General features: G+C 45.3%; 1 protein-coding gene across 5 annotated transcripts in view; it reads right to left on the bottom strand.

Moving 5' to 3' along the window:
• Positions 1-266: 266 nt before the first annotated feature.
• Positions 267-13,579, bottom strand: part of SDK1 (sidekick cell adhesion molecule 1) — a 385,943-nt gene continuing 372,630 nt past the window's right edge. For all 5 annotated transcript variants that reach the window (XM_027889459.1, XM_027889461.1, XM_027889460.1 and 2 more), the window contains 5 exons: positions 12,731-12,895; positions 9,856-9,993; positions 7,825-7,945; positions 7,485-7,614; positions 267-742 (listed from right to left, as the gene is read on the bottom strand). In XM_027889459.1, coding sequence (XP_027745260.1) covers positions 470-742; positions 7,485-7,614; positions 7,825-7,945; positions 9,856-9,993; positions 12,731-12,895 — 827 coding nt within the window. In that variant the 3' untranslated portion in view covers positions 267-469. The remainder of the gene's footprint in view (positions 743-7,484; positions 7,615-7,824; positions 7,946-9,855; positions 9,994-12,730; positions 12,896-13,579) is intronic.

Genomic DNA, 13,579 nt, shown 5'->3' with positions numbered 1-13,579 from the left:
CTTGTTTGGGAACAGTGGGACAGAAGGAGGGGAAAGAAAGAAAGAGGGAAGAGAAGGGCATGGGAGCTGCTTCCTGAAGCAGTGTTACAAAAAGCGGTTAAAAAACCCCTACTATTCACAAGTGGTTAAAATCATCGCTTTTCAGAATTCCTTTTTGTCTTTTTCTTTTTTTCTAAAACAAATGTTCAGCTCGTTCAGCTCCACTTTTTTTTTTTTTTTTTTTTTTTTTTTTTTTTTTTTTTTTTTTTTTTTTTTTTTTTTTTTTTTTTTTTTTTTTTAGAGTTGATTGTCTTCAGGAAAAAAAAGAGAAAACCCAAAACACCAACCCAGCCTCATCCGTGTTTCCCATCCGTTTCTACCCTGATAGAGGAGTCACCCACAGTTCACCGCCCCGGCCACGCACACACAGTCCCCATGACGGGTTCCCCCGGGTGTCACCGGCGGCTCGGCCGTGTCCCCCAGCTCCGGCTCAGACGAAGGAGGAGAACCCTGTCACTGGAGTCCGGGAGCCGGGCGCGGGCTGTCCCGTGGGGGTGTACACCCCTCCTGAGCTCTGTGTCGTGATGACAGTCTGGAAATAGGGTTCTGTCTCGCTGGCGGTGCACTCCTCGTATCTGTAGGACGCCGGGTGCTTCACCCCTTTCTGCTGCCGCTTCCACGAGTTGTAGTAGGTGGGGTCGCTCATGTAGTGGTTCACGAAGGAGTGCTTTGGCAGCTCGTCCTCGTAGTCTGAGTCCGTGACCTGGAGCATCAGGAAAAATAGAATGAAATAACCGGTCATTAGCATCTATGGTTTATGTGTCCTGTTCCACTTGCAAAGAAAATAGAGGCAAGTTTAATATCAGCAGCTGACAACAGCTGTGATGTTAAGGGAGGATGGTTGGAAGTTCAGGTGTAATACGAACTGGACTGTAGAAAAGCACTGTGCTCTGGTTTAGCCAGGCTTCGCTCCTAGATATCACCCCTGATGAATGCTGGTGATAAACAATGCAGAGAAATCCCTTCTAATTCACTGCAGGATGGTGCAGCAGGAGCCAGGAGTTCCTATTCGGATACAAGATGCAGGGAAGTGTAGAGACGCCACAGGGAAACCAAGAGCTTCACTATCACTACTTGGAGCAATAATCAGAAATGCTGCAATTAGAACTGAGCATCTCTCTTCTGATGCAAGGACAGCAAGAATGTCTCCCACATAAACCCACTTAGGATGGCCAGATGGGCTGTTGCTTGTGGTGGCCAGACCAGGCACCTGCACTGTACTCTGAGTGTGGTTTACCCTGTTAAGTACTGTAAATTAGTTATATAACTGAAAGGGAGTAGAGCAAAATTGGATCTTTTTTTTTTTTTTTTTTTTTTTTTTTTTTTTTTTTTTTTTTTTTTACAGGCAAACAACTCCATCTGCATGTTCCAGCTGATTATTGATGGCACAAGGTGCACAACCAGCGGCGACAGAAGAAAGAGAATACAGAATCTGGAAAAGAAGAGCTGCCAGGCAGGAGGGGCTGCTTTCTTGGGATGAGTCAGACGCAGCTCCGCGTTCAGAGCGCGTCTTACCCCTGAAACATTTATGCACGGTGGCTGGAGAGCTTCAAAGCTCATATCAATATCGAGCGGGAGCTCTATTGAGATGTAACCAGATAAGCTTTGTGCGTCTGCCCCTCCTCTGAAGTGCTGCTGCTGTGATGCAGCTGGAGGAATCACAGAGGGCTTGTACATCTCTGCTGAGCCCAGAGACCACGGCAAAGCCTTGGCCACAGTATCCAAGTGAACATTTTCCTTCTGTTCCCACGAATGTTCCCACCAATAACAGCCACATCCCATACAGCATGCTAACATTTATCCAGTCGTTTCCAGATCTCATGCCTTACCTCAAAATCTCCAGTTCGAGCACGCAAAAGCATTTATTCCTTCTTTTTTTTTTTTTTTGCCCCCAACAATCTGTGTAGCCAATTCTAAAGGTAATTAAATATCAGAGTAGTAGCTGCATAAGACATACAAGGCAGCTCGTAACTGTTAGTTGCTGCAATTAGTTTCAAAATGTTGGTATCGTTCTGATCTATGACGCCACACAGCAAACACACATCCTTCTTGATCCTGCCTGCCACACAACTTGTCTCTCCTCCTCTAAAGCTCCTTTTTAATGGTCTCTGAAGAACAATCCTCAAATGCCTTACGAACCATCGTTTGAAAAGGGCACAGCATCCATCATCCCACTTCTTTGCTTAGATAGCTACTTTGATACTATTTTGTGCCCATTTACCAGCACAGAGGGTGATGGACAGAGCTGAGAAATTTTTCCCAGAGATTTCCAAAAGTCTGAGCAAAGCAGCTCTTTACAGCTTTACAAAACTTCCCTTCCACTATCACCCAGGCTCTGGCTCTTTAGGAATCATGCACGGTTTGATTTTTAAGAATAAAAAGCTTCAGGTGCTTTGACATGTAATTACTAATACAACAAAGCCCTACTAGCATTTAGTAATTATTCCAGAAGGAACTCAGCAAGTCTCTCTCCTAGAAAAACACTCCTTTGCACCAGCTGCCAGCTTCGGGAAGCCACCATCCAACTCCCTCCAAAGACCTTCCTGAACAGGTGGGTTTTGCAGCATTCCTGGAATATCCCCAGATTTTGACCACTTCACAGCCAGTGGATGCAGAGAGCAGCTCCAGAGTCTTGGCACTGCTGGTGGGAACATCCTGCCAGCACTGCCCTGTCTGTTTTTGTGAGGGGCTCCAACAGAAGTGCCGCAGATGTGGCAGCATGGCAGGGAATGGCAGCAGGAGATCAGGCAGGCTGGTCCTCAGCTGCAGACACAAGCAACTTTACCAAAAGATCCCCAAACCCCGGTTACCTCTGCACTCAGCAGGAAACAAGTTGTTGCACTTTGCATCAACCCACATCTCCAAACATCATGTTGTGTCTCTGCAGTCTAATTTTAAGGTAAATGCCTGGGAAGCTGGGGATGATGTGGGTGTCCAGAAGAAAAGTCTCTGCATCCTGAGCAGAGGCAAATGGTTGTGAATCACTCACCAGAGGCACCTAAAGATGTGAACCCCCTTGGCTATTGTGGATGTGCTCTCTCCATCAAAGGCACAAGGCTACCATTGCCCTGGCCACGTCCTCTGACTCCTTCCCAAATCCACCATCACTGACTCAGACACCTCAGGGAAACAAACCCCTGCTGAACAGATGGATCACAGCTGAGTTGAGCTGGAATAAGGATAAGGAGGAAAAAAAACCAAAAAAAACCAACCAAAACTTCTAGTGACTCCTTACTGGTCTTCCTGATGTCCCCACAGACATATAGGAACATAAAGCCAACTAAAAGGCTGGAAGCTCTGAGGAGAAATGCAGAAAAGAAGCTGTACCCAGAAGAATGACACATGACTTTATAGGTATAATAGTACCGATGCAGTCACTTGATTTCTGTCCGTTGCTTGCAGAAAAACACTCACCCACAAAACTAATATAATTTCTGTACCTAAGCCAAGTTCTTTCAAGACTGCCAGAAGTCAACATAATAAAGAGGAGAAATACTTGGAACACTTTTAGATGGGCTGATGCCTTTTGAAATACGGTGACACTTGGACGTGCCATGAACTGAAAGAGGGAATTTAAAAACAATACCACCTGCTGATAATTTGTCCACTAATTAGTCCATTATACCAACTGAAAGGAAACACTAATTTGGTGTAAATAAGGCCAGTGCGTTTCAGAAGCAAGTCTCATAAAAAATAGCTGCACTAATTTCAGCCTTTTCACCATCATTAGCACTGATGCTGGAAAGGATAACCTGCTTGTTAGTGTTGATACAACATGTTTTCATTGTGTTTCCTTCAGAACAGGCAGGAACTGTCTATTCTGTCCATGTTTCTAAAGTATCTTCTAAGATCTGCTGCAAGTAATACTCCAATAACTACCCTTATCAGCAAGGAATTGCCAGTTCCACAGCCCCGATGAAAATCAAGGAGAAGCAAGATAAACCTGTTTAGCATGACAATACAGTCAGCTTATGTCAGAGGATTACTTTTTAGTGGTTTTTAAACTATTGAGTAAATAGAAATGCTGCAGGGCTTTTCGCTTTGTTTTCGGTTTCCTCCTTTCCGTGCAACTGTGGCTGTGTTACCTTGGAAACCTCCATAGGCTGGAGTGTGATTGGATGTTCGGTGACATTACAGACTGTCAACCAAAGGTGCAGGGATGGCTATGAAACAACAAATACAGAAAATGAGAGGCTATTCAGGTATATTATTGATAGCACAAAATGCACAAACGCTGCTCAGAGGCCAAGTCAGTGACCAGAGTTGGCTGCCTTAGTCAGTGGGACATTTGATAATAAATTTGAGAATAGTTCAAAATATACTTTTTTTTAAGTGACTGCAAAAGAAACAGTCTTATAAGATTACTTCTAAAAATGTAGATGGCAGCAGTTTCTTTCTGTTGTCCTGAAATGAATGTGCTGAAAAAGAGACAAGGTAACCTAACATGCAGAAAGATTTCTCTGGACACAGCAGCCCCTGCTTATTTAATGTCTCACCTGCAGCTGGTTTTTATGTGGTGCTCAACTTGTCAAAATCACTGGAGAACTTTACTGGAAACAAGTTAAACCGTATTCCCTGTGAAGTGTTAAGTGGAAATTTATAATATCTTCCTACAGAGCTGAGAAAGCAAAAGCCATTTAGACTGCAGAGAGAAGTGGGAACACCAGAGCATTGCCAGCATTCTGCCCTGACTGATAACATGTGTGACCTGTGAGAATATTTTCTCCTGGAATCAGTTTTTGGGAGACCATAAGGACACCTGAGAACACATAAACATGCACCACCCTCCCCTCTCCTTCTGTAAAACTGCTCTTCCATGGCTGGATGACACAGCAGATACATCATCAAATTTCTGTACATGGTGAACACCAAATTCCTTCAGAATATCTGTCCAGGGCCTTGTCCACTTGACTCATTAACTAAAAGCCTATTATTATTAATCATTTAGAAATTACACTCATAGCAGTCTCTTGCTCCATACCTGCCAATTAAACTTCTTTAACCTCATTAACAGTACTGGTGCTTGGCTTTCATGACATGGAGTAAGTTAACCACTTGATTTATGAATATTAAGGGTCCTACTTGATTTCCTCGACGTTTCTCTCCGGCTCTCCTCTTCAGGAGGGAGCTCTAAGGAACGCTCCCAGGCAGCTGTGTTTTAAGTGCAGTCAGTCAGGCTAGGAGTTTCTCACAGACTTCTTCGTGTTCAGTAAACCCCATGAGACCCGAAGCCAGTGAACTTCCTTCTTTTCCATAAAAATTCTTGACACCTCAGGCAAGAGGCTTGAGACTAAGCAGTAACACGATGACGTGTGGATTGAAAGCAAAAGCACAGTTTTTGGCCCTGCCTGCCCTCATGTGCATCACATTAAGTGGAATTTGAGAACCATGCATAGATGCATCAGAGAAAAACAGCATCAGCACCCTTTGTTGCAGGGGACCAAAACTAGGTAGAGCTCTTATATAAAAAGATATCTTTAACTCTTCATATAAAGGCAAACATTTCTGCCTGCTAGGAGAGATGGAAATTCTGGAACTCTCGGAAACCAGAGCTTGTCTGTTAAGATCTCCTTTGAGAACAGGGGAAAAAAAAAAAAAAAGGAAGAAAATAAAAGACAAACATGAAGAGCTAATAGGTACAGGAACAGTTGAAAAGAGAGTGGTCAATCATCCATACCCACCTCTGCCCCAACCCACTCTCACCTCCTGTCTGTACCCACCAACATAAACAGCATTTTCAGGCTGATCAAAAGGCAGCATCTCCTACTACTACCTCTACTGGGAGCATATTAACATTTCATGGCTAAAAGCACTCCCCACCACAAAAAAACCCAGCATCAAAGACATTATACAGACAGGCTGCATATCTAAGCCCCAAGGAAAAACAGGAGGCATATTTTGTGCACATACTCACATGCACACCCAGATTCAAAAAACCACCAGAATCTCAACTGAGACCTTCAGGCTCAACGGTAACACACAGTAAATAAACAATATTAATAATAGCCTGAGAAGAAAACCACCCAAATCACTTCCTTCTCTGCTGTACAAACAGTGCACACAGGAGGCATAATGACACCCTGCAAGGAGACTTTTGCACATTACCAGGAAATACCACATGGGACATTGAAATTAATGTCAAAAGGTGCCGGTGCTAAATTCACGACCATGCTCAGCAAACTGTTTTAATGACAGGTTTAATGCTGGGCTGTTACAGTGACATGACCAAAGCTCTATGGGTTTAATCTGGAGGGTAATGCTTGTGCATTGCAGAGACAGCAGCTTGAGCTGCACCAAGGAAAGCTGCCTGCATGACGGGTCGGCCACAGGGCAGCACAAAGCAGCAGGCTGTCTGTGGTAATTAGCAGGAGGTGAGAGCTAGGTAGCCAGGAAAAGCAGCTGTAGCTGCAGGTGCAGAAAAGCTACAGATGAAAACTGTCATCTTCTTTCACTACTTGCTGCTCTTGATTTATTCTTGCTCGAAGGGTCACGTTTGGACTGGTTTGGCCCACTGCTCGCTTCTTGCGCTGTCAGTTCAGATTCATCAGGATCTCAGCTGACAACGTGTGATTGTAGAGACAGATTTACCTTTCTGGATATCCTTTGGAGTCTGCCTGTTCACCCCTGGCCACTGTTGGACTTTCACAGACAACAAGCATTTTGTTCCTTCTTCCAGGGAATAGGGGACACAAGATGGAGCACAGCCAGATGGATAATGCTGGCACGCACTCCCCTTCCTTGGAGAACAGAGTCTAAAGGCAACCTGGGCATAAGGCTGGAGTATCCAGAGAGCTGAATGCTGGGCTCTCACAGCCATGGGGCCATGTGCTCCCTGGCAAGTCACTCATTCCCCACTGACTCCCCCTGTAACTAAAGCAGTGGTTATCACCACTCAGACCACTCTTCTGAATCATGGGGTTTGCTGGAGCTGTCTGTAAAACAGGCACTGTGGACTTCAAACCACAGCTCCTACTTCAGTCAGTGCAACAGTCCAGAACTCATCTCACCTTTAACCTCATCCAGACAGTAGCTGGTTGTTTTACAGTGTCTATGCCTTTTCCCAAAAGTGCTCCAAATTTGCAGCCCACAGGCAGAAGAGGATGTTCAGTCCCTTCCAGAGGTCAGCATACACAGTCTGGCTGACTGCACTTATCTTCCTACCTGGCCCTGGAAAAGTAAATATCTGCTAAGGCCAGCTTTGGCATCTGCCCTGGCTGGGTCCTGCTTGTTATTCTCTCCTTAAATATTTTAATTTTAGTTTAATTTTTTTTTTGTGATGCAAACAGCCGGTGGACATTTTAAAGCCTCTGAGACGGGCAAACAGGGACCACACATTATGATGCAAGTATGGGACTGGGACTTCAAAGACTTGCCAGGATTCAGCAGGGAAATGATTATCTGCAGTGACTGGGCAATACTCGGCGAGGAAAAAGGGAATCCCTTACCTCTGACTCCGACACTTCCAAGGGCTTCTCGTTGAGGCCCAAGCCCTCGGTCAGCACAGCTCCATTGTACTTGTTGCAGATGTCCTCATCAGAGTAGTGCAGCCCCCCTGGGCTTGGGCGAGGAGGAGACCTAGGGAATGCAACACTGAGTGTATGGGATGCTGTCATTTCTCTGGAGTGGCACGATTAAATCATGCTTAGAAGCCAGAATCACCGCCTGAGGCAGAGACTTGGGCATTAAAGCCCTCCCTATATTCTCCAGACAACAGTCCCTCCCTTTTGCCTATTTAACCTACATAAAAAAGCAATTTACAAAAGTATGGCACTCCCAGCTTCTTACCTGGTTCCATTTTTCTTTGAGAAGGTGCTCTTGATGTTCAGGTGTCTGCTGTTGAGCTCCAGAGCAGTGAAGCCTCCGTTATCCAGGGTGACCGACTCTTCCACATTGGAGATGGTTTTACCTAGAGCCAGGCAGTGAAAGATTCAGCTGAAACAAAGGCACTTTCCCCCGCAAACAGAGCTGTAGAAGCTAACTTGTCCTTCTTTCTTTTTAATTATTTGAAATTCTCTTTACCTTTCTTTGGGGCAACTAAGAACAGAGTGAAGGAAAGGAGTGTATCAGGAGTGTGAAGGGGCAGAGGGAGCCAAAAGAGGGGAATAAATAGGATTTATGAATGGATGGGTGCATTTCATTCAGAGGTAAGTAAATTAGCACAGACAAACTGTGCTCCAAAAGTGCTTATTCTTGTCTTTTGGCTATAAATAGAAAATAGGTGACTAATTCGGGTGGCCACTTAAGATGTCCTAAATCAGGTGCTGTGAATCCCATTCACGCTGACTGAAACAAAACAAGAGAAAGTACAACTAGAAAAGGCAGAAAAAGGGGAAACAGAAAGAAAAAAATAAAAGGCAGGAAAGAAAGCAAGAAAAGGGCAAGTGGACAGCAAATGGGAAAAAGATGTCAAAGCTGTAATGAGGATAAGACACAGATGCGAGAAATCACTGGACAATGTAAGGCAGGAACAAGGACAGGGGACGGGAAGAAGGAAAATACAGCAAAGTATATTATTTCTTGTGATCAAATACAGCAGGAGCTTGTTCCCTCCTGCGCTCCTTCTTTGTAATCCCGAAGGTGTGAGCTCAGCCCAGGGAGAAGGGCTGGGTACAAGCTGCCACAAGCAGGTGCTTTATCCTCAGTGCTGCATTAAGACTCTGTGAACACGGATTTCTGACAGTACAGGTCAGACCTGTCTTTTCATGTCTGTCCCCCAAACACAGAGCAAAACTAAGAAGATGAGAGATTTCCTATGAGCTGTGCATACAAATATGTAATAGTATTAACTTGGTAAAATGCCACGGTATTCATACATCTCATATCTCATGGGACTGAAATCTGATTTTCTAACACTTGTTAGAAGTGAATTACAAAGAAAGAGAAGATCTTCACTTTGGGACTGAATTACTAAATACTGCCTGGAAGACTTCATTACATTAATCCCTAAGAACAGGTAGTGCAAAGACCCAGCCACCTGATCCTACTCATTAATGTGCCTTTTCTGGCACCTCCTGGCACCAGAGCAATTCTTGCTGCAGGTGGAGGACCCTATCAGAGAAATACACATGTGAACAACCCTTCCAGGACTTTATCATGTAGGGAGAAGAAAAGGTAAAAACTATATTCAGAGCTCATGAACTAGGCTTTTTGAAAGGGGACTATTTAACATTCCTGTTGCAGAGCAGGTAGCTCCTGTTTCCTTCCAAGAAAGGAGACCAGTAAAAATCATAACTAAAGGAAAATTCAAAGCTTGATGCTCATTATAGGTTGAAGTCTAACAGGTCCAGATAACCAAGACACCTCCTGGCTTCTTGGCCCCCAGCCCAGGAAATGCAGCTTGGCCTAGGGAAGGAATGTGAGGTGCAGGGCACTCTAAATATACAGGAATTGTGATGCAGTCCTCACACACACAGATCTGGAATATCTGCATTGGGTGCAGCCACAGAAAAGCAGAATCTGCATCCTTCTCCCCATCCATCAGGGAATGATGACAAAGCTAAGCAAAGTCTCAGCTGATTCCTTATTTGTGGTCTTTTGCCACGTGTTTGACCCAGACTCCTTGGCTTTTGCTACAGTCCCTGGGACTTCCAGATGCTGTCCTGTCTGAGCTCATGGCTGGTGAGTATCCAACCCCTGATCCAGTGGTGGTTACAGGCAAGAGCCATTTCTACCAAACCAGACAGCAAAAAGATCTGAGTCTTCTGACAGACAAAAAAGAGACAGTCCATGCTGATGGAATCAGGGGTTCAAAGGGAAGATATTTCTGATTCCCACAGCTCTTGAGGGTGTGTGCACAGCATGGAGATGAAGCCTTACCTCCGTTGCAGTTCTTGTACTTCTTGCTCTGGCCATGCAGGACCAATGCAAACACCACCAGGAGGATGAGGATCAAGCTGGAGAGAGCCATCACCAGCAGAAACCACCACTCCTCGTAGAAAGGGGCTTCTGTTTGTGCTGAAAAAGTGAAAAACAAATTAGGCTTCCTCTTTATGACCCTCCAAAATTTTCTCTTCCTCCCCACAGTGAACGATGCATCAATAAGGGTGCTCAGGAGAGAGAGGTGTTCAAAGGGCAGTCTCACTTTTGAGGGGCTTTCTGACACTTCTGAGATGGCAGAGAACAGGAGCAAATCACAACTCCAACATAGAATCACAGGGACCTTAAAGATCATCCAGTTCCAACCCCCTGCCATGGATAGGGACACCTTCCACTATCTCAGGTTGCTCCAAGCCCCATCCAATCTGGCCTTGGACACTTCCAGGGATGGGGCAGCCACAGCTTCTCTGGGCAACTTGTTCCATCTCTACAAGCACCTTTCACACACCTGGAACAGGGCTCCAGGATCCATTAAAAGAAGTTACCACAAAGAGAAGAGAGGCAGGTTACTTCCCACAGCTCTGCACACCTACAAGTCTTGACTACCATGTTATGCTTAGTACTCCCTGGGTCAAAGGAACCACTATTACATCTGTTATGACCCACGATTAGTCCACTTTTCAAGAGGCTTGCCTTGCCAAAATGCTGCTCAGTAGCTCTTTGAAAAATACAGCCGGTGCCAGGGAAAAAAGTACACTTGGTTCAGTGTCTTTCAGTACCTCCATTAACTCCAACTTCCAGCATTCACTGCTGCTCTATATCACTTCCCACCCGCTCAGCCAAGCCTGATGTGCAGCACATGGGTATCAATTCAGTTTCCTGGATTTTGTGCAATCTCAGGTCATTTCACCCCATTTGACCTCAATTTAAGACACAAAATGATACTAACTTCCCCTCTCTGGAGTTATCTTGCCCATCTTGATTTAAAGTAATAAGTATTGTTATTCTCTTGAGGTGACATTCTCTTTGCCTTCTCTTGAGCTCCCTCAGCTTTGGGAAAAAATGCAGCTGCTGGAGCTTGAGCCAGCAGTTGTATATAATTCCCCTGTAGTCCAGAAGGTGGAACATGGAACACCACCTGGCAGGAATGGGCAATGCCAGGAGACCAACATCAACCCCTCACTAGCACCAAACCCAGGCACTCTCTTTCCCTGACTGTCCTGAGCCTGGATCTGCATACAAGTCTGTTGTAAGCCTGACAATATGAGCTTAAATTTGTTCCAGATCACTGGGTATTCTACAGCAGGGAAAAGCAGCCCCTTTTTCTTCTTTGCTAGGAGGCCAGTCCAGGCCAATAAAGTCCTAAAGGCAAACTGCACAAGCCATGCTGGGCTGAGCAGATTCAGGGCAATTTATACCTCCCTGTGCCAGCTGAAGTGGTCAGCCTAAAATGCTTTACACTTTTATAACTGTGAATCTCAACAGAAGCCTCTTACTTTCATGCAGCAATTTGAGAGGAACACTGAAGCATCAAAAGGAGCTGAATTAAATAGTTCTGTTCAAGTGGAGAACCTACAAACAAGCACTTTATTTATAGAAAGCATCACAAGGAGATGCATGCCCAGCTTCAGAGGAATAATGTCTTCCAGGAAAGGAAAGACTGACATGATTGCTGATCCTTTACATTGTGTTACAGTCTCTGCAAAACCACAGATAGGAAAAACACTGACTCGTGGTGTTTGAAGTGGGTTGTCCATGCCCTTGTCCTGAAGAAGAAAAGCAGGTATAGCACTCACACTGAAATCCATGGAAGCTCTCCTGGGCTAAGTGGTTAATTGTGTCAGGACAAACGCAGCCACGATGGCAATAGCAGCCCGTGTTTGCTACTCCTGCCTGCTGGGTAGCTCTTGAATGGTGTTTATGCTTTTCACTGGAGCAGCAAAGAGATAAAAGCCACTCCAGATACTGGAGCACTGCCAGGTTCTCAGGACTCTCCAGAATTTTGAATCACAAAGCCGCTTTATCAGGTTCTTTTATTCCCCTTGTCTTTGCTGACACAGCAAGGGTGAAACCTGCTGCTCAAAAGCAACCTGGGAGGGTGAGAGGAGACCCAGCAAAGCTGTCCCCAGGGCAAGGTCTCCCACCTCACCACAGGCCACTGAACTCCAGCTGCCCAGCCCTGGCAAGCTGAGGGGAATTTGCTTTTCCAGGTATTGAAGTGCTTTCAGAAAACCAGAATTCTGGGCCGCTCACAGGGATTTTGGAAGCATGTTTAGGCCGTAGCCCTGTTTACCGGGAATAAGCACAAGAGGGCAGGGAGGGTGGGAAGAGCCTGAAAGCATCACCAATGAGCTGTTCTGATGAAGGACAACTGGAGGCATCACACTGGACTGGAACTGCCAGCACAGAGGATTATCAGGAATAATTTTGTGAAACCACTCTCTCATGTTTTTGAGAAAATTACACAGAAAATGTTTATCACATAATCTCAGGGAAGAAAAGAAGAAAGCAGAGCAAACAACACAACAGACTAGGAATGGAGAAAAAGCAAACAAATTCTAGACTGTGTAAATTAGTCTCAGGACAAGAGATCTTACAGATAAATATTCTGAGTAGTTTCTTTGTCAAGCTTAAAAATGGCACACATGCATTTTTCCTCTTGAGAGTAAAGCATGCTGTAATTACAAACCTTGACTCACCACTATATTACTCCACTTTTATCCTGAAACAAGTGAAAACAAGCTGCCATTCCTTATTTGTTGCGACTAGAGAATCTGGGTTGTTCCTTCCCCCCCGCCTTTTCTCTCCCAACCCCAATAAATTCCATTGAAAAAGTTACTTTTGTAAAAAAAAAAAATAAAAAATCCATGATTACCTGATACTGCCACAGACGGAACACTTGGCTCTCCATAGCCAAATTCGTTGACAGCCACCACCCGAAATTCATAGGTGACCCCCTGTCTGAGCTTGTCCAGGCCGACTGTGTAGGAGGTGGCGCTGCGAGGGATGTCCTTCACAAACATATCCCAGAGTCCTTCATCTAGGAAAGCGGAGAGGAGAGAAATGGCATGAGCTGTGCGACCTGGCACCTCCTCCTGCTCACTGAAAGAGGCTGTCATCAATTGTGCGTTGGGACTGCAGGCAGTGGACATACTCACCTGAAGGCTGCCCCGTGATGCACACAAATGTCAGAGTGCCCTGCACAGCCCCATCTGTAAACGCATTTATTCAGGATGGGGGTCTTATCATAGCCCAGATGGAAGAGGTCTCCTCTAAAATCATCAGCAGCACCCACGGTGACCTGAGCTGGCCAGAGCAGCTGCCCAGCCATCTGGGCCCCTCCTGATCAGGTAAGGCCACCACTCATCAGCACACCTGGCATTTGACAGGGCAGGTAAACCCAAAGCAACTGCTGCCTTAGCCAGTCCTAATCACAAAGGTTTTGCCTACTTTTTACACTGCGAAAATGGCTTTGTTATGGAAGCGCAGAGGTCAGGCTTGCACTGATGGAGGTTTTGGGAAGTTTTTGTAAACTGGTGCGTGGGGGAGTGGGTATCACTGGAGTGCTGCTTGCTCCATGATACCAACAGAGTTATGTCCTTCTCATGGCACAGCCTGCAGAGTGAGGCAGCTGGAGCTGCACTCTGTGTTGTATGTTTTTAAACAAGAATGAGGTTTTTCTTTGTATTATAAACTTCTCAAAGTCCTTAGAAGCACAATGCCA

The sequence above is a fragment of the Empidonax traillii genome, unplaced genomic scaffold (genome assembly GCF_003031625.1).
Source record: "Empidonax traillii isolate 1590-97213 ecotype Southwest subspecies unplaced genomic scaffold, ASM303162v1 scaffold263:size1499331, whole genome shotgun sequence".
In the NCBI taxonomy this organism is placed as follows: domain Eukaryota; kingdom Metazoa; phylum Chordata; class Aves; order Passeriformes; family Tyrannidae; genus Empidonax; species Empidonax traillii.
This window is presented reverse-complemented; position numbering and strand designations above follow the sequence as displayed.